Genomic DNA, 22,073 nt, shown 5'->3' with positions numbered 1-22,073 from the left:
CCAATGTGGATCTTAGAGTAGCTCTATTTTTAACTCTTTGAGGAACCTCCACACAATTTTCCAGAGTGGCTACACCATCTTGCACTCCCACCAACAGTGCAAGAGGGCTACCCTTTCTCCACATTCTCACCAATATTTGTTGTTTCCAGTCTTGTTAATTTTAGCCATTCTCATTTGTGTAAAGTCATACTTCAATCCATTCTAATTGGTGTAAAGTGATACCTCATTGTGGTTTTGATTTGTATTTCTCTGATAGCAGGAGATGTGGGGCATTTTTTTTCTTGTGCTTGTTGACCATGCTTAGGTCTTCTTTGGAGAAATGTCTGTTTATGTCTTCTGCCCATTTCTTAACGGGATTATTTCTTTTTTAGGTGTTGAGTATGTTGAGTTCTTTATAGATTTTGGATATTAGCCCTTTATTCAATATGTCATTTGCAAATGTCTTCCATTCCGTAAGGTGTCTTTTAGTTTTGTTGTTTCCTTCACTATGCAGAAGCTTTTAATCTAGATGAAGTCTCAGTAATTCATTTCTGCTTCTGTCTCTCTTGTCTCAGGAGACATGTCTAGGAAGAATTTGCTACAGATGAGGACAAAGAATTTGCTGCTTTTTTCTCCTCTGGGATAGTTTCCTGTCTCATATTTAGGTCTTTCATCCATTTTGAATTTATTTTTGTGTATGGTGTAAGGAAATGGTCCAGTTTCATTCTTCTGCATATGGCTGCCCAATTTTCCCAACAATATTTGTTGAAGAGACCATCTTTTTTTCCATTGGATATTCTTTCCTGCTTTGTCAAAGATTAGTTAACCATAGAGTTGAGGGTCCATTTCTGGGTTCTCTTTTCTGTTCCATTGATCTATGTGTCTGGTTTTGTGCTAGCACCATACTGTCTTGATGATTACAACTTTGTAATACAACTTGAAGTCCAGAATTATAATGCCTCCAGCTTTGGTTTTCTTTTTCAACATTACTTTGGCTATTCAGGGTCCTTTCTGGTTCTATGCAAATTTTGGAAATGTTTGTTCTAGCTCTGTGAAAAATGCTGGTGGTATTTTAATAGGGTTTACATTGAATGTGTAGATTGCTTTGGATAGTATAGGTATTTTCACAATATTTGTTCTTCCAATCCATGAGCATGGAATGTTTTTTCATTTCTTCGTGTCTTCAATTTCTTTCATAAATTTTCTATGGTTTTTAGAGAACAGATCTTGTATCTCTTTGGTTAGGTTTATTCCTAGGTCTCTTATGTGTTTTGGTGCAATTGTAAATGAGAGCAATTCCTTGATTTCTATTTCTTCTGTTTCATTATTGGTGTATAGAAATGCAACAGATTTCTGCATGTTCATTTTCTAGCCTGAAATTTTGCTGAATTCATATATTAGTTCTAGCAATTTTTTGATAAAGTCTTGGATTTTCTATATAGAGTATCATGTCATCTGTGAAGAGTGAAAGTTTGACTTTTTCCTTGCCAATTTGGATGCCTTTAATTTCTTTTTGTTGTCTGATTGCTGAGGCTAGGACTTTCAGTACTATGTTGAATGACAGTGATGAGAGTGGACATCCCAGTCATGTTCCTGATCCTAGACTAAAAGCTCTCAGTTTTTCCCTGTTGAGGACAGTATTCACCATGGGTCTTTTGTATATGGCCTTTACGATGTTGAGGTATGTTTTTTCTATCTTGCTTTCTTGAGAGCTTTTGTTAAGAAAGGATGCTGTATTTGTGGAATAAATCACACTTGATTATTGTGAATAATCTTTTTTAAAAGATTTATTTATTTATTTATTTATTTATTTATTTATTTATTTATTTATGATAGACAGAGAGAGAAAGAGAGAGAGAGAGAGGCAGAGACACAGGAGAGAGAAGCAGGCTCCATGCCAGGAGCCCAACAAAGGACTCGATTCGGGACTCTAGGATCTTGCCCTGGGCCAAAGGCAGGCACCAAACCCCTGAGCCACCCAGGGATCCCCAATAATCTTTTTAATATACTGTTGGATTTGATTAGTTTTGTGTCCATGTTCATCTGGGATATTGGCCTGTAATTCTCCTTTTTAGTGGGGACTTTGTCTGGTTTTGAAATCAAGGTAATCCTGGGCTCAAAGAATGAGTTTGAAGTTTTCTTTCTCTTTCTATTTTTTGGAACAGTTTCAGGAAAATAGGTATTAATTTTTCTTTAAATGTTTGGTAGAATTCCCCTGGGAAGCCATCTGGCTCTGGATTCTCATTTGTTGGGAGATTTTTGATAACTGATTCAATTTCTTTGCTTGTTTTGGTTCTGTTCAGATTTTCTAGTACTTCCTGTTTCAGTTTTGGTAGTTAATATCTTTCTAGGAATTTATCTATTTCTTCTAGATTGTCTAATTTGTTGGCATATAATTGCTCATAATATTCTCTTGTAATTGTGTTTCTGCACTGTTGTGTGTGATCTCTCCTCTTTCATTCATGATTTTATTTATTTGGGTCCTTCATCTTTTCTTGTTGATAAGTCTGGCTCAGGGTTTATTAATTTTATTATTTTTTTGAAAAGAACCATCTTTTAGTTTATTTGATCTGTTCTACTTTTTTTGTTTCTAGATCATTTATTTCTGCTCCAATCTTTGTTATTTCCTTCTTCCACTAGCTTTATGCTCTGTTTATGTTTCTTTTCTAGCTCCTTTAGGTGTCAGAGTTGGTTGTGTATTTGAGACATTTTTTGCTTCTTGAAGAAGGCCTATATTGCTATCTACTTCCCTCTTAGGATTGCCTTTGCTGCGCCCCAAAGGTTTTGGACTGTGATTTTTCATTTTAATTTGCTTCCATGTATTTTTTTTTGATTTCTTAATTTCCTGGTTGACCCATTCCTTCTTTAGTAGGATGTTCTTTAACTTCCATGTATTTGTGGTCTTTCCAAATTTTTCTTGTGATTGACTTCAAGTTTCATGGCATTGTGATCTGAAAATATGCATGATATTATCTCAATCTTTTTATAACATTTGAAGCCTGATTTGTGACCCAGAGTGTAGTCTCTTCTGGAGAATGTTCCAAGTACATTAAAAAAGAATGTGCATTCTGCTGCTTTAGGATGAAATGTTCTGAATATGTCTGTAATGTCCATCTGATCCAGTGTGTAATTCAAAGCCATTGTTTCCTGTTGCTCTTTTGCTTAGGTGATCTGTCCATTCCTGGGAATGCAGTGTTAAAGTCCCCTACTATTACTGTATTATTACCAATGAGTTCCTTTAAGTTTGTTATTAATTGATTTATATATTTGGGTGCTCCTAAGTTGAGAGTATAAATATTTACGATTGTTAAATCTTGTTAGATAGACCCTTTTATTATGATATAGTGCCCTTCTTCATCTCTTATTACAGTCTCTGGCTTAAAATCTCATTTGTCTGATGCAAGTATGAATACTCCAGCCTTCTTTTGATGTCTGTTAGCATGATAAATGGTTCTCTATCCCCTCATTTTCAATCTGGAGGTGTCTTTGAGCCTAAAATGAGTCTCTTATAAGCAGCGTATCAATAGGTCTTGCTCTTTTATCCATTCTGACACCCTATGTCTTTTTGATTGGAACATTTAATTCATTTACACTCAGAGTCACTATTGATTGATAAGTATTTAGTGCCATTGTATTAACTGTAAAGTCATTGTTCCTGTATATTGCCTCTGTTCCTCTCTAGTCTTTGTTCCTTTTGGTCCCTCTTTCCCACTCAAAGGGTCCTCTTTAATATTTCTTGCAGAGCTGGTTTAGTGTTCATAAACTCTTTTAGTTTTTGCTTGTCTTGAAACTGTTTATCTCTCCTATATTCTGAAAGACAGCCTTTCTAGATAAAGTAGTCTTGGCTCTATATTTTTCCCATTTAGCATGTTAAATATATCTTGGCACCCTCCTCTGGCCTGTCAAGTTTCTGTTGACAGGTGTGCTGCTATCCTTATGTGTCAACCATCTTTTTGTCAAAGATCATTGTAGGTCAAAGATCTTTTGTCCCTAGCTGCTTTCAGATTCTCTCTTTATCTTTGTAGTTTGCAAGTTTCACTATGATATGTCTTGGTGTTGTTTTTGTTGATTTTCTGGGGAGTTCTCTATGCTTCTTGGACTTGAATGCCTGTTTCCTTTCCCAAATTAGGGAGATTCTCAACTATAATTTGTTCTGCCCCTTTTTCCTGCTCTTCTTCCAGGACTCTTATATGGATTATTACACTTTATGGAATTGTTGAGTTCCCTAAGTCTATATTCACGATTCAATAGCTTTCTTTCCCTCTTCTTTTCAGCTTCATTATTGTCCATACTTTTATTTTCTAGATCATCTATTCATTCTTCTACATCTTCCATCCTTGTTATGATTACATTCAGTCGGTTTTGCATCTCAGTTATAACATTTTTTATTTTGGTCTGACCAGTTTCTATGCCTTTTTATCTACAGGAAGGGTTTCTCTGGTGTCTTCTATGCCTTTTTCAACTCCAGCTAGTATTCTTATGACTGTACTTCTAAATTCTTGTTCAGATATATTGCTTATATCTTTTAAGCAAGTCTGTGATTTCTTCTCAATCTTTCTTTTGGGGAGATTTCCCCCATCTTGTAATTTTGGCTAAGTTTCTGCTTTTTTGCATGTTATGAAAGCTTGCTATATTTCTTGCTCCTAAGAGTAATGTTACATCAAAAAGGGTCATACACTGTCCAGGGCCTGGTGCTTCAGAAAGTGTTTCTGGTGTATGCTGCATATACTCTGCTATTTTGTTTCGGCTGCTCTTTCCCACAGGTCAGTACCCTACAGAGTTCCTCCTTGCTTGCATTGGGGAGTGTTTGGACCATAATGAGGTGTGCTTTGATTTGTTTGTTAAGCCTGATTTAAAACAAACAAACAGACAAACAAAAATAGGAAAAACCTTGTCCAAAAAAAGAGAAAAGGAAAAAGAATAAAAAAGCAAACAAACAGATAAACAAAAAAACTGTCAGCCTGATTCCAAAGAAAAATTAAAAAAAAAAAAAAAAAAAAAGGAAGGAAAAAGAAGCTTTATTCAAAAAATGGGCAAAGGTAACAAACAAACAAATGAACAAAAACTATAAGCCTGATAGAAAGAAAAAAGAAAAAAAAGGTGGGGAGGGGAGAGCCTCGTCCTATTTCTACCAGAACTGGAGCTGATGCTTTGGAACACTCTGTGATCAGTAGACTTGGTACATGGAGGGGGTGGGGTGGGGGAGTTGTGTTGCTCCTGTTTGAGAGAGCCCCACAGTACAGGCTCACAGTTGGACCTGCCCTGGTAAGGATGCTCCTGTAGGATTCAGGGAGGTGACATCTGATGTAATCAGCTCTAGCCTCCACTGGAGCTGCTGTGTTTCTCTTTGAAGCCCAATTATACTGTGGGGAGTGTTAGAAGATGGCATCACCCTACCCTATTGTCCCTGGGGATGGGAACTCAAGGCTGCCACTATTCAGGAGGCCCTCACAGAAAAATGAACAATCTCCCCTCCTATGTCCCAAGAATCAGTCAGATTTCTGCCCTCAACCTGTCCATGCCCAGGCCGTCATCTGGTGCCACTGTTTTCCTGTGTTTTATATCCGTCTGGTGGCTGGGATTCAAAATGCCAAATCTTAAAGGACCCCGCAAGGTATGAACTTGCTCCCTTCCTCTGGAGGAAAGCCTCACAGTACTGGGCTGGGCATGGTTCTCTCCCAGAAAAGCAGTCACATGTCTGCTCAGATGCCTGGAGTCTATGGTGAAGCACAGCGAAAAGCTGCAACCAGACTATCTGTCCTCTGCACATGCCTCATGTTGCATGCCCACTCAGTGGCGCCCCTCCAGGGCCCTTGTCCTTGGAAAGGCAATATACCTTTCTTCAAATGTACTCCAGTAAGGGGAATATTCTCCCCCAGTGTGACCCAGAAGATCTACACACCATGTTATGCACCATCTACTCCTGGGCTTCTGTCCTACCTCTTCTCAGGAGTGCTGCTGCCTACCCAGCTGGACTCCTCAGTCAATTTCTTAGTTGTTTAAAATGTTTTGATGCTAGTCTAGCTGTGTTCAAGGGACGAGGCAGAAACCTGATATACTTCCATAGAACTGTATAGCTTTTTGTAGTGTACAGAGTGTTCCTCCAACGAGAGCCTCTCACACAGCAATGGATGCAGCAGCAGTGGGCTGAGCTCGGAGCAATCTGGCAGATGCTTAGTTGTTAACTCTTTGCATTGACAGTTGGGCTGTTCTAAAGGGACTAGCCCTATGGCTTGGACAATGGAAAATCGAAGCATGGATGATCATAAGCAAGCCTTTGTGGGGGAAAAAATGTGTGAAAAGACATTTGAGTCTGCAGGAACCTGAGTCAGCCTTTACTTTTTTCCCATCACATCTCATAAGGCACTGACAGTCCAGAAGATGATCCATTAGCTCAGGTACAAGTCTACTGACCCTTCCATAGATACAGCAGATTGGGGGCATCAGAGTGCCTGAGTAGGATTGTATATTGTCCTTGAGATTCAAGGACTTAGCTAATGCAGTAGAGCCTGTGTATTCTGAACAAAAGCCAAGGCAACTGCCAAAGAATCTAAGACATCCTTTTTAGTTTTTAGTTCAGCTGGTGAGGGTTTGACGAATTCATCATATTGGCCCTCTCCCTCTGAGTGCAGGTTCTAAATATGTTTTGGTTTGTATCTGGCCTAACCCAAGATTTCCCCTGCCACCGTGCAAACCAGGCTGCCACCACTAGGGATCGGAGAAACTGACTACCATATATGGATAGTGATCGGTGGTCACATTTCAGAGGTCATATTTTGCAAGAGTGGGTAATAGCATATTGACTTTAAATGGAGGTTCTATCTTCACTATAATCCACACTCAGCAGGGTTGATAGAAAAGGTAAATGAGGGCAGCCCGGGTGGCTCAGCCATTTAGTGCCACCATCAGCCCGAGGCGTGATCTTGGAGACCCGAGATCAGGTCCCATGTCGGGCTCCCTGCCTGGAGCCTGCTTCTCCCTCTACCTGTGTCTCTGCCTCTCTCTTTCTCTCTCTCTTTCTCTCTCTCTCTGTGTCTCATGAATAAATAAATAAAATCTTAAAAAAAAAAAGAAAATGAAAATGAAATATTAAAGCAGCAAGTTAAATTGTTAACAGATAAAACCACTTTGGGTAAACTAAAATACAGTTCCAGGCTTTAATACATTTGAATGATCAACCAGCAGAGCCTGTTGCTCTATGTGCCAGACCAGGGACCCCTGCCAAAGTGTCTGATACTGTAAAGTTATAGAAATCATGGGAAACAGACTGCCCCAAATCTCACAGTGGATCAGTGGGGTATGCTACTGAGAAGCCAAACCCCATCATCCACTTGGGAAAGTCTACTGGAATTTACAATGGAATATCCCACCAAGATGGTTGTGTTACTTCCCCCTCCTGAGATAGGGGGATCTACTCAACCTCTACTGGGATCCTATTATCCTACTGCAAGCTGCACCTGCTAAAATGCCCAATGCCTGGAATGTAGCATGTGCCATCAAAAGAAAGAAGATGGGTGCTCTCATCTGGCATACCTACTCCCAGTCCATCTTCTCCTGCCTGACAGTGTTGTCTCCCCTGGCCAACCTGTATTGTATGTACAACCAGCTCAAGTTTCTAAAGCTGCCAACTTCCCTGTTCTCAGGACCAGTGCGGAAACATTCTGTTTTTTCACCACTATGATAATTTGGCTGCTTTTCCCCCCTCCATTGGCCTGGAGGACATTTTAACACACACAGAAGCCTTTACTAAATTCATCCAGTAAGCCTTAAGGGATAGCCAACAAAGCCTGTCCTCACTGAATACCGAAAAGTCTCTGATGAGAAAATCTCTCCAAAATAAAATTACCTTAGACATTATCACTGTCTCACAAGGACAGCTATGCCATTATCCAAACAGAATGTTCTTTGTTCATGCCTGGTAGATGAGCCTACTAATGTATTATATTTATTAAATTTCATGAGGACACAAATGAATGCCCTGAATGATCTGACCCACAGGTTCAGGTAACTGATAAATCAATGGTTCAGATCATGGGTTTCTGTAGAAAAAGTTGTCACTGATTTTGGAAATTATTATTCTAATCTGTGTTTTCTCTTACATGTGTTTATATCATAGCTATGGCATTTGCTTTCAGTGCAGCCAAACAGCTGCCAAACGAGCAACTCCATGCTAGTGAAACCCCTGGCTGCCTGCCCAGGGCCCACTGCAGAAGAGTGGGTCATGTGAGATTGTAAGATCCAGTCATGATGGATGGAATGTTAGGGAAAGTCAGTGAAAAGGTATGACTGCCAGTTGACCTATGAGCTGGAACTTAACGCTCAAAGGCTCTTCATCCTCTCCCCTGTAATGTGGGTTCCACTTACTGTTCCAAGGACGTTGCTTTGAGATAATTATGTGGTATTGGAAAATCTACAGAGTATATGTGACTGAACTCAGTTAAAATCTCTTTCTAAACTTTTAAGATTTTGCAGGTGGGTGCAAGGATCCATTCATACTGCTGCCACCCAAAGGATACTTCATATGTAAATTCCTTTGCTTATTAAAACTGCCACTTGCTAACCTGAAGTGGGCTGCCTCTTTCTTCTCTCCCTGCCCTCTGAACACAGGGGCCAATTTCAGATTATGCCAAGGAAGCTCCTGAGATGGTTATGAACCAACATAAATTAGTACCTTTAAAAAAAAAATAAATACAAAGATCAATAAAAATGTTGGAATTTTTCTGAGATGTTTCTTCCTTATACAGAGCAATTCAGTTCTGTTGTAGCTCCTAGCCTGTGAATAAACATAATCCCTCTCATCAGAAAAAATCAGAAAAAAAATCAATTTAAAAAATATTTTCATAATTAGTACTGATAATAATAATTCTATGTTGCATGGGCATGAGGGGTATTTACCATACTTCTTAATAATAATCAATGATTATTAATTATTACCAATCATTATTTCAGATATATCCAGACATCCTTGTCTGGGTGGGGGAAGGTGAAGGGCTGCAGAGTTCATAATAGCAAAGGCAATATTTAATGCAAATAGTTGCCAGAAAACCAATAGAAGGGAACAACTTTAACTCAAGGTTAATCTGCTTAGTCATGTAATAGAAATCGAATGCCTTAGGAGTAAACAAATCTGTACAACCTCTTCCTTATTTAAGATCATATTTCTCACCACATTATGCTTACCCACCTAGGATATACTTAAATTCAACTTTCAAATAGCAAACAAGTGCTATTAAAGCTCTCACTGAAAACTTCAGGTAAGAAATTTAAAAATCTTATGACAAGCAATATGTAAATAATGTATATTTAGATTCATGTTTTCTTCTGAAAGAAATATCAGTTATTACAAGGTTGTGGGTTTTACTACTTAAAAAGGTTTCCAGTCCTATTTTTAAATAATTTGGGAATTTTTCCCATCTAGGTGTTATACTTTAGATAATTTGATAGATACTGAAGGAACTGTATTATAGAGTAGTCAAGTGAAAGTTTTATCCCAGTGCAAGCTCAATGGCCTCCTTAAAGGTAGGTCTGTTATTTTTAGTTCCTACCAGTGGACAGTTGAATCGGTCCTTCACATAAAGTGAATACATAAAAGCAGAAATGATTCTCTCAAGTGACTGCTAGTCTTTAAGATAGCATGTGTATAAGAAGATTTCATCCTTTGGTGGTTATTTTATTTTCTTAATGTTGCATAATGGATTTTTTATATTTATGTATTTTAAATTCATATCAAATAAGTTTTATGCAAAGTGAAATTTATTTATTAAAAAAAAAAGGGATAGTTAGGGCAGCTCCGGTGACACAGCGGTTTAGCGCCACCTGCAGCCTGGAGACCAGAGTCCTGCATCAGGGTCCCTGCATGGAGCCTGCTTCTCTCTCTGCCTGTGTCTCTGCCTCTCTCTCTCTCTCTCTCTTTCTCTCTGAATAAATAAAAAAATAATCTTTTTTTTTAAAGGGATATTTAAAGTTTCTATAAAGAAAATCCTGTAGTAAAGGCAATAATCAATTTTGGTAATGTAATACCATGTGTGTTCCCTTTTTGTGCAATTAATTGAGGCACATCTTTTATTATCATAATCTAAATTCTTCTCATGCTAGCATGCTGACACAAATATACTATACTGATTTTTATTACAGTTATATATGCAATTGTCTTCATTGAGAGCATAAAATGGATATAAGAATTATCTCTTTGATTCATCTTTCACTTAGCAGGCAGTTCTCTGCCTATAGAAATACAAATAAACTGAATAAAGACTCTATTTTAATTGTTTAAAACTGAATCTGATTCCCTGATAGTGAATAAAATGAGTAAAATGACAGTGAATTTTTACCAGTTGTTCATTCTAGTGAATCATAGCAAGTGTTTTTAAAGGATCTTGTAACTATCGATCAGGTTGGCAGCAGCAGGCAGAAATTTTTTGCATACTGTAAAATCTTAGTATAAAGAAGCATGCATTGAAATCCGCACAACGATCTGTGTGATTAGTCTGCTAAACTCTGAATAGTACTTTGTAAAAGTTAGCAGTTGTTTTAAAGGAGCAGTCAGTGTTTCACTATAGATTATCTTCAGTAACGGGGAGTTTAGAAAAGATATCACTAAACATATATAAGATTTCTAATTTCAACAGATTAAAACAAAAAGTCATTTCTGCTTATTCACAAACATATGCACACATATGCACAATTTTAATAGAGATTATTTTACTCGGATGATTTATCCTACATTGTCCAGGATGGGTTACACAAATTGGTATTGTGCATTTTATATTGTGTCAGCATGTTTGGGGCACTTTACGGTTTATATGGATGGGTTCCTTATAGTGATGAAGGGGCAATGTACACTCTGATAGGACAATCTATCCTAGTGATTAATACAATAGGCTCTGGGAGCCAAAGACCCTGAAAGCTTATTCTATTATATGAATTTGGCAATTACTAAACTTCTCTAAACAATGGTTCTTTCTTTGATGTGAGAATATAGGTTCTACTTCATTGGGTTTTTTTTTTTAGAGAAGAATAAATGAGATTAACATATGTAAAACATTTGCACAATGTCTGACACACAGGAAGTGCTTAATTAATACTAGCAATTATGAGGGACTCCTGGGTGGCTCAGTGGTTGAGCGTCTGCCTTCGGCTTAGGGCGTGATCCTGGAGTCCCAGGATAGAGTCCCGCATTGGGCTCCCTGCATAGAGCCTGCTTCTCCCTCTGCCCATGTCTCTGCCTCTGTCTGTGTCTCTCATGAATAAATAAATAAAATCTTAAAAAAAAATACTAGCAATTATGAAAGGTTTGGTCTAAATGTAGTTATACTGCACACAGACCAGCAGCTTTTGAGCAACACTTTCCATAGAAGCAAGTTTGAATTAGTAATTCTCTTCAAAGAATTCCTACTGATTAGTAATGTTACCCATCTCTTGCATGTATATTTGTACACAATTCATTCATTTACTTATAATCTTTTCTCAGTGATTTTTAATACAAATATTTTCCTAAACATGGGGTGCCTAGGTTGCTCAATGGTTAAGCATATGCCTTCTGCTCAGTTCATGATCTTGGGTCATGGAATCAAGTCCCAAGTTGGGCTCCCTGCTCAGCAGGGAGTCTGCTTCTCACTCTCCCTCTACCTCTCCCTCACATTTGTCCTCTTCCTCGCTGTCTCTCTCAAATGAATAAATAAAACCTTTTAAAAATTAAAAAAATTCCTAAACATATTATTAAAGTAGTAACAAACATTACACATCCTTTATTTGCTTGTATTTCACATTCTTGTAAATATTCTCCTTGTAATAATCCTATCTATTAAGAAATAGTAACTACTATAATAATATTTAATTGTTGTTAATGATATTATATTAAATGTATTAAATATTGGAAAATCTATAGCCTTGGCATCTCTACATTTCTGAATAAGTTCTGACCCAATCTGATATTTCAGTACCCAGGCCTGAAGGTAGACTTGAGATATACAGTAGCTTCAAAGAATTCAATAGTAAGAATTTCACAATTATGAGACGCAATGAAAGATTTGAAGGATCAAGCTTTAAAAAACAATCATAACCCAAGCTAAAGGAACAAATTGAGAGATAAGACACATGTTACCCAAGCCTGTAATTACCATAAAATATGATGCTACCATGAGTAATATCATTTGGTTGAAAGGATGCTCTTGAGGGTATCAATTGTTTTGAATCAAAACTGAAAAATAATTTGTCTTTCTTTTTTGTTTGAAAAACAGATTTCAGATCTCATCAATCTTCTACATCAAGCCACATCATGTTAAATAAGAATATTCTGCTGCTGTCTCTCAAGATTAGTCTCCTAGGAATCACCCTTGGTGGGAATGTTCTGATTTGGCCAATGGAGGGTAGTCATTGGCTGAACATTAAGATAATTATAGATGAGTTGATTAAAAAAGAGCATAACGTGACTGTCTTAGTTGCCTCTGGTGCACTTTTCATCACACCGACCTTTAACCCATCTCTGACATTTGAAATATATAAGGTGCCCTTTGACAAAGGAAGAGTAGAAGGAATAATCAAGGAATTTGTATTGACATGGATGGAAAATAGGCCATCTCCTTCAACCATTTGGAGATTCTATCAGGAAATGGCCAAAGTCATTAAGAACTTCCACATGCTGTCTAGAGAAATCTGTGATGGTGTTCTCAAAAACCAAAAGCTGATGGACAAGCTGAAGAAAAGCAAATTTGAAGTCCTAATATCAGATCCAGTGTTCCCTTGTGGTGATATAGTGGCTTTAAAACTGGGAGTTCCATTTATGTACTCTTTAAGATTTTCTCCAGCTTCAACAGTGGAAAAGCATTGTGGGAAGGTACCATTCCCTCCTTCCTATGTTCCTGCTATATTATCAGAACTCACTGACCAGATGTCTTTCACTGACAGAGTAAGAAATTTCATCTCCTACAGTCTACAGGACTACATGTTTGACACTCTTTGGAAATCATGGGATTCTTACTACAGTAAAGCTTTGGGTATGTAATTTTTTTTATTATTATCTGAATTTGAACAGAGTTTTGTATCTTCTCTTTATTTCCCTGTGGCTATTATTTTTCAACCCTACATATTGATCTATTAGTATCATTTGAGAACAGGAAGATGAAAGACAATATGCTTTGTAACTATAGTGTGTCATTTTCTAATTTTGTGGATTCATATATACCAACTTAGTTCTTTTATGAATAACATACAGCGACAGTTTAAAAACAGGACTGAATTCTAATTTAATTATTACACTGGCAGTAGAAATTGCCTAGAAATTTCAATGATGTGTAAAGAAAACTGGAAGAGTTTAAGCTTTCTATAAGTCCATTACTAATATAGGCGTTTGTGTGCGTGTGTTTAAAAACACACATGCGTACAGATAATCTCTGATCATCGTTCATAGATTTCCTATTGTTTACTAGGCACTCCCTTAGGTAGGGAGGTTACAACAAAGACTAAGATGAAGTTCCTGGCTTCAAGAATTTCAGTCAAGCAGAGAAGTCATACAAGAAAGGGAATGTTTACAGTATGAATAATGTGGGTAAAGAAGAACAGAGATAGTTAAAGGAGATAGGCAGTATGTAACAGGAGAGAATGATATTCTGAGAAACTAGAGTTGAAGTTGATACACAAGAAAAAATTTCAAAAGTGAATATGAATTTTCCTGCAAAATAAGTAGGGGGAAGAAAGTCTGAATATGAGTATAGAATTAGATGTAGTTGAGGACAACATCCAAATTTATGCTTTGGATACCTGTGCCCAATGTTGTGGAATATCAAAATAGCATATGTGTGCTGGGCATTACTGATGATTCTTTATTTATGAAGGTCAAAGTGCAAGGTGGGGAGGTACGAGAAAAAACATGGAAATGTCAGGATTTCCATAATGAATTAATTCAATAAATATTTTCAAAGCCAAGTATTTTAGTTTTTACCTACTAAACAGAAAAAGTTTAAAGGGCTGTATTGTATAAAATTGCATCTTACATAAAATATCTGGACAGATATGGACATGGAGTGAAAAGATTGTAGACTCAATATCTGATCAAGTTTATACTCCACTCTCAGGTTTGTACATCCGTCAAGGCAGAAGCAAAAATAAACTTCTTTCTACAATCTTTATCTCTTAAGGAAAATCTATTGCATAGGTTCTTTCTTCCCATATCCTAAATGAAAATTTTCCATAGGCTTCTGTATAACTCTAGGAAAGAAGTGATAAGAGCATGGAATAGTGAAGTAGCTTATAAATGGAGAAAAATAATGCAGATGAGACTACATAGTAAGGTAATCAAGACCATAGGCTCTTGATAAACAACTTCCGCCTACAAGTATGTGACCATGGAAAAGTAATTAATTCTCTTTATATCCACACTTATTCACCCCATCTCTAACAGGACTACTGTGAGGACTAAATTAGTTAACATATAAAAGGATTTTACAATGGTGTCCAGGAGATAGAAACCATTCAATTTGTGTTAGCTGTTTATCATGTGAAATTAATAAAAGCTAATGGCTAATTGGTTAAGACATGTTAAGAGGCATGAGAAAGAGATTAAGATGTTTTCTTTTTTATTTATTTATTTTTGTTTTCTTTTTTAAATTGAGATATAATTGACATATATTAGTTTAAGTTATAAAACATAATGATTCTACATATTATATATAAAAAAGTGATCACCACATTAAGTCTAATTAACACTTTGTGACCATACATAAATTATTTCCTCTTGTGATGAGAACTTTTATGAGCTACTCTTTTAGCAACTGTCAAATATACAATACAGTATTAACTATAGTCACTATGCTATATATATTGCATCCCCAGGATTTATTTTGTAACTGGAAATTTATGCCTTTGACCCTCTTCAACCATTTCACTCTCCCACCCCTCACCTCTGGCAACCGTCAATCTGTTCTCTGTATCTATGAGTTGGTGTGTGTTTTTTTTTTTTATAATCTATATATAAATGAGATTGTACAGTGTCTTTCTCTGACTTATTTCACTTAGTGTAATGCCCTCAGGGTCCATTTACATTATCATAAGTGGCAGGATTCTCTTCTTTTTCATGGCTGAATAATTCAATATTCCATTGTAGATATTTATGCCACAGCTTCTTTATTCATTCATCCATCAATGGTTACCTAGGTGGTTTCCATGTCTCAGCTATTATAAATAAATAATACTGTGAGGAATATCTCTTAGATATATCTTAGAAATAATGATTTTGTTTCCTTTGGGTATAACCCAGAAGTAGAATTACTGGATCATATGGTTATTCTATTGTTAACTTTTTTTTAGGATTCTCTATACTGTTTTCCATAGTGACTGTACCAATTTATACTCCCATCAACAGTGCACAAAGGATCCCTTTTTTCCACATCCTTGCCAACACTTGTTATACCTTGTTTTTTTGATAATAGCCATTCTAACAGGTATGAGGTAATTAACAACACAAGAAACAACAGATGTTGGCGAGGATGTGGAGAAAGGGGAACCATCTTATACTGTTGGTGGGATGGAGACTGGTGCAGCCATTCGAGAACAGTATGGATGTTCCTCAGAATGTTAAAAATAGAACTACCCTATGACCCAGCAAATGTGCTACCAGGTATTTACCCAAAGGATACAAAAGTACTGATTCAAAGGAACGCATGCACCCGTATGTTTATAGCAGCATTATTAACAATAACCAATATCTCACTGTGGTTTTGATATGCATTTCCCTGATGATTGGTGATGTTGAGCCCTTATTCATGTACCTGTTGGTCATTTGCATGTTTTCTTTGGCAAAATAACTATTCATATCCTCTGGCCATTTTTTAATCCATTTTTTGTTATTGAGTTATATGACTTTTTATATATTTTGGTATTAACCTCTTATCAGATATATGATTTACAAATATTTTCTCCCATTAGGTAGGTTGCCTTTTCATTTGTTGATGGTTTCCTTTGCTGTATAGAATCTTTTTTATTTTATTTACTTGTTTATTTTTCTTTTGTTACCTTTGCTTTTGGTGTCAAATCCAAAAAAAACCATTGTCAAGACTGATGTCATGGAGCTGACCACCTATGTTTTTTTATTCAAGGAGTCTTATGGTTTCAGGTCTTATATCAAGTCTTTAAACCATTTTCAGTTAGTTTTTGTGTATGGTATAAGAAAGTGATCTAGTTTCATTGTTCTGCAAGTAGCTGTCCAGTTTTCCACCTATTGAAGAGGCTGTCCTTTCCCCCTTGCACATTCTTGGCTTCTTTGTCATGAATTAATTGGCCATGTAAGTGTGGGTTATTTGGTGAGTATTGTTAAGAGAAGCATTAATTACAAGTGGCTCATCATCTCCTCTGAGTATGTTAAATAGTCCCCAAATTCAAAGATAGATGTTTATCTCCTGGGATATAAATGAAGACTGAGCTGTTCTGTTACTTAGAGAGAAGAACATAGCTACTATGTTGATTATAAGCTATCCTATGAAGATGGAAGTGAATGGTCAACATTGTAGAGCTGAAACTGGTTCTTAAAAATGAAGAAACAGGAATGCCTGGGCGGCTTAGGAGTTGAGCGTCTGCATTTGGCTCAGGGCATGATCCCGGGGTCATGGGATCCAGTCTGTCATTGGGCTCCCCATAGGGAGCCTGCTTCTCCCGCTGCCTCTGTCTCTGCCTCTCTCTGTGTGTCTCTCATGAATAAATAAATAGATTCTTTAAAAAGAAAATGAGAAAAATAATTTAAAAATGGCCATTTTATGAAACAATCAAGTTGTCAGGATCTGCAACAACTCACATGTGTAGTAAACAGAGACATCTGAATAAGTGCAGCATCTTAATGAAATAAAGGGGTGTGTACATAGAGAACACCTTAGTCATGATATAGGTTTACATTTTTATCTCATTACATTTGTTTTTATCAATGGCTGTTCTCAATCTCCAAAAAATAATTATCATGATCACAATGCTTCTTATTCTCAGATAAGAATTGGTAAGATTATTCTCAGATAAACCTTCCTCATGCTGGCAGTCTCAGAATCACATGTTCCATTGTATTGTGCTTGTAAGTGAATACTGGTAATAAAACCACACAATTTTCCCAGTCATAAGACATGATCCTAATCTTTCTTAACAGTTTGTTCATGGGAATGTAATGAAGATTTCTAAAAATGTTCTTATTCTCCAATTTTGATAATATCATGTTTCTAAACAAATTACACTCTTTTGACTTAAAATGACTATTTAAAGTTTGTCTTTACGGATGTTATTCTTATTGATGCCAGAGACATGAACACTCATATTCAAAAGACCAGGTAAGAAGCAAAAGTACTGAAATGACAGAGTAATTCATTTTTGTGTAAGCCTTCATACATGTAGAATGATAAATGAAAATGATAAATGGAACTGGCTTATAAAAATCACTTTTTTCCAATGTGAAGTGATTTTTCTTTTCTTTTTTACTTTAGTTTAAGTGCTCTAAACAAGTCATTGCAATGAATCCATATCCACTCAGGTCTCAAACTATCACACCTAAGTAAATAAATAGGATAACTTTCTGTAAGATTACTTTTCTGCAGTGGAATGCAATAATCTCAGACTGAGTCCTTAATCTCTGCTAATTGCTAAGAATCAGATATTATATTGTCTAAATTACTTCTTTTATTTCAGCATAAGGTATCTGGTTGAAACTCATGGTTCAATATCATGATAGCAATTACAGTTAATATTTGTTGATGTCTTCCCATGTGCTAGACACTGTAATAAATCTTTCATATGTTATATCTCTTAATATTTACAGTGAATTTGTGAAGAAAAACTACTATCACCAATGGGAAATACCAAGTGCTAAAATAAAATTATATAGTGACTAATAGAAGAAAATAGTTTTCAAATGAAAGTCTGACACCAAACCTTCCAGAAAAACTTTTCTCTCCTTTAAAAATTTTGGGGGCAAATTCATGAATTACTCAGAATATTTTAGGTTTAAACTTTCTTCGGTCCTCTTCCTCTTAGTGGATTTAGCTTTTGATGTCTACTGTTTTATTTCTTACTTATACTAAGTTTCTAAGTTTGCTAACTGGAGTTTAATTGGCTGATGTTATCACTAGGTAACTTGCTGTTTAGGCAAAGGTTTCCATGTGGCTGTTGCCTGCAGCCAGTTGCCTGAGGATAAGTACCTGGTCCCAAGGCAACTTAAAATGCAATGTTGAACTGAAAGTAAGAAAAGGCTTCCGTGGATTTCAAATGTATTTATTTAAAGTTGAACCAGGTAAATTTTATTTTTATGTACATATTAACAACAACAAAAAACCCACCAAGATTGAAGAACATTTAAGAAAAAGAATAATGTAGCATTTTAATACCAGTAAAATATTTATAATCCATAAACATTACCTATTGCTACCAACAATTTTACCCTTCAGAAAGTATAGAAACAAATAGCTTTTTTTGAGTGAATAATCCTTATATATTGTATTTATATGAATACAAAATGTATTGTTGGACATGAATAATTAGGTGAATAATCTCCAAGAACTAATGTCATCTATAATAACAGCAGATTTTCCTGTAAATATATTAAATAGAAAAAAACAATAGATCTTAAAAAAATTATGACTATAATATTCAGATCTTTATGTGAACTGAACACAGGTAATTCATGTAAGATAAAGTGCTAGAAATGAAACAAATGTGAATGTATATCTCCAAAATGGTTGATTTCCAATAGTCATTTTAAAGAAGAAAAAATATATTGGAGTTCTTTCCCTGAAGAGTAATGCATGTTGGTTTGGAACTTTTTTTTTCTTTCTTCTCAATCTTTTTCTGGCTTCCTTCTACCTTCCTTTCTTCCTCTATTTTTTTTTAAATGTAAATTAATTGTTTGGTTACAATCTTTCAAATCACCTCTGGTAGCATCCTTCTTTACATAATGACCCTTGAGTGGGATGACAGCCATTAACATAACATCCAAGATGAATTTGCTATGGGACATGCGCAATTTCAAAAGCCTTGTCACTCTTTTGCTCCCACTCAATGACAGGAAATGGAGATGATCATTTTTATGGATATAATCTTGAATTTTATATGTTTGTATTTCTTAAAATAAATCACTAGTGAACTTTGTTACTGAATACATTGTTAGTAAGATATCATTTGTGATGTGCCTCAAGATTAAGCATGACTGGCACCTGTAGAGGAGCCTGTGGTGTTTGGGAATAGCTGCACCAAAGTTCAGGCACCCCAGAGGACCATTATCTGAGAAGTAGAAGGGAGATGGGTCTAGGTGATGAGATCTGGTTAAATTGGTAATTTTTAAAGTAAGATTCTCTCTCTACATTATCATATATAGCTAACATTTATTGAGCATGGATGTTGTTCTGAATAATTTACATGAATTTTTTAAATTCAGTCTTCACAATGATAAGAAATAGGCTCCAGCATTCTTCACCATTTTATAATAAGGAGGCAGAATAACTTGCCTGAGGTTACAATAAAGCATTTGTCATGAAGCATTGATGCTAGACCCTAAGCTAAAAGGAAAGTTTGAGAAAGAAACTCAGTTTATATAGAATAAAACAATGAGGGAGGAAAAGTGCATCTAATTTTAAGCTTTCAAAAGAATTAACTAAATGCAATCAAGGAACTAAAAAAACAAAAGTTGAAGCTCTACTGTGAAGCTAAAACTCAAAGGTTACTAAGGAGTTGATTACTCTGTTTTTAAAAACAGTATGAAAGATAGTTTCCAAGCTTTTATGGCCTTTGGGACCACCTCCAAATCCAAGAGATAATGAGAAATGAATAGCACAATTAAATTCTAGCCATTCATTGAAATGCTCAGGCAGCACACAGGAAGAGGACACTTTTAACTCAGGTCACGTCATGAGGGAAAAATTCTAAGAAAGAACTTGCAAACCAAAATGTTGTTTTAAGGATTCTTAATTCAGGGATCCCTGGGTGGCTCAGTGGTTTAGTGCTTGCCTTTGGCCTGGGGTGTGGTGCTGGAGTCCCAGGATCAAGTCCCACATCAGGCTCCCTGCCTGGAGCCTGCTTCTCCCTCTGCCTGTGTCTCTGCCTTTCTCTCTCTGTGTCTCTCATGAATAAATAAGTAAATCTTAAAAAAAAAAAAAAAAAAAAAAGGATTCTCAATTCAAACTGATAGCATTATACATATTTTAAAGAACTTTAATTTCAGTTTAATTTTATATAAATGAACTAGCCATTCTCCTGTGAGATATATATATATATATATAACACATACATATATACACTTAACAGTGTTAAACAACACAAATTCAGCTGAGTAAATATGGATATCCAATTGGCTTTATTAAACAATTCAGAGATTGGACAGCATATCATCTAGTAAGTAGAGGGGAACTCTGTAGAGCCGTAGAAAAGGAAAGATTTAAACAGGGTGAGTTGGAGGGAATTACTAGCAAAGAATGCAATGTTTAGGCAAAGTTTCCTTCCTAAGGGGAAGAAAAAGTTTAGCAGATTACCTTCTGGTGTTCACCAAGAGATTTCAGTTGGCAGATTAAAAGTTATGAGGGGGTGAGCCTAATACCTTAGGTTAGGTATTAAGTCTTGGTTTAGTGACATGGGACCTTAACATGACTTCATTTTGGGCCTGTGCCTCTTTTAAAAGCACATGGCTTATTAAATATGATTCTGAAAACTTTATCTGTTTTATTACTATTTGGAGAACTTCCTTTTGAAGTAAGCAGAGTGAGAATGAGAATTTTGATTCAAAGTACAGGGACAATATTCTAATTAGTACAAACTTTCTCTGGCTGACTTATTTTTTACTCATGCTATTCGTATATTGATGTTTCATAGACATATTTAAGAATATTATTTTCTGGGCTCTTTAATCATGTTTAAGATGTCATCTTATCAAATAGTCACAATTATGAAACGTAATGGTTTTCTAATTTTCGCTGTTATAAAATGTATCTCACATTTTAAAAAGTAAAAGAAAGAAGAAAGAATATTGGGCTGGAAACTGGAATCCCTAGGCATTCATCTCATCTGCCACTTACTGGCAATTGTGACTTCAAGATAATATAAACCTTCCTCGATCTGCGTTCTTACATATAAAATGATGGAGTTGGACAAATTGAACCATGGTTTCTCTCTTCTTCTTTCATGAAGAAAATAAACATGTTTAATCATTTTAAATCCCTGAACTTCATTTTTTCACGATATCAGGCATATTTGGCAGGAGTTGTTATTTATCCCATTGATGGAAAATTAAATCTAAGCTTATATCTACATGTCCCTAAACACAATTTATTTTTTATCTTCTTAAAATGTTTGAATTTGCATTGCTATATTGCAGGCACACAGGGAATTGGAAAATAAATAAAACAGACACCTACATTGACACCAGTGAAATTAAACACTGTAACATCCAAGTATAATTCGAAAACAAAAAACATATACATTAGCTATTAATAAATTCTATTATCTGCTATTGTCCTTCAGTAAATTAGATAGTTATGTTATTGTCCTGAAAAGGCCACTTAACTGGGACAAAGGGACTCCTTGAATGCCACAGATACGGACAGTCAGAGGATAGGACGAAAGACTCAGAGTCTCACTGAATTTTAATCTTAGGGACTCAGACTTAGAGCCTGAGGCTTTGTTCCTCCAGTTTTTAAGAGAGCTAGCAAGTTGGCTATCGGAATGATTGACTTTGGGAAGCAGAGAAAAACATATTTACTTCAAAAGGCAAATAGGCTAGTGGCTCCAAGAAGGGGAAGGGGAGGAACTCTGTTTGGAGAACAATGTGGTCAAAAGTCAGTGTTTAGGACCTTCAGTAACCCCAGTGTGTTGAAGATTAGGAGATTCAGTTCTCAGATAGGCTCTGCTACTGGCTGCCCACACTTAAACTGTTTTTTTTTTTTTTCTTTTATTCAGGGTAAGTAGGGCTGCCTACATGCATTTAATTCAAGGATATATTTTGATAAGATTTTAAGTGCTAATGTCACTATTGCTAATGACTAATCCCTACTTAATTATTATATTCCACTTAATGAACCTCAATAATTGGACAAGTCTAAGTATTTTATTGATAAACCTTTGGTTATGCCTTGTATGTTATATTT

At 35.9% G+C, this 22,073-nt stretch overlaps 1 protein-coding gene across 3 annotated transcripts in view; it reads left to right on the top strand.

The window, feature by feature from the left end:
* The window catches only part of LOC119874467 (UDP-glucuronosyltransferase 2A1), an 84,772-nt gene that overhangs the window by 27,219 nt on the left and 35,480 nt on the right, over positions 1-22,073 (top strand). The window contains exons 1-2 of one of the 3 annotated variants that reach the window (XM_038556237.1): positions 9,112-9,233; positions 12,219-12,974. In XM_038556237.1, the coding sequence (XP_038412165.1) occupies positions 12,257-12,974 (718 nt within the window). In that variant the 5' untranslated portion in view covers positions 9,112-9,233; positions 12,219-12,256. Of the gene's footprint in view, positions 1-9,111; positions 9,234-12,218; positions 12,975-22,073 lie in introns of those variants that run through there. The other 2 variants (XM_038556238.1, XM_038556236.1) reach the window with 2 other exon arrangements.

This window comes from Canis lupus, chromosome 13 (assembly GCF_011100685.1).
Source record: "Canis lupus familiaris isolate Mischka breed German Shepherd chromosome 13, alternate assembly UU_Cfam_GSD_1.0, whole genome shotgun sequence".
NCBI classification, from domain to species: Eukaryota; Metazoa; Chordata; class Mammalia; order Carnivora; family Canidae; genus Canis; species Canis lupus.
This window is presented reverse-complemented; position numbering and strand designations above follow the sequence as displayed.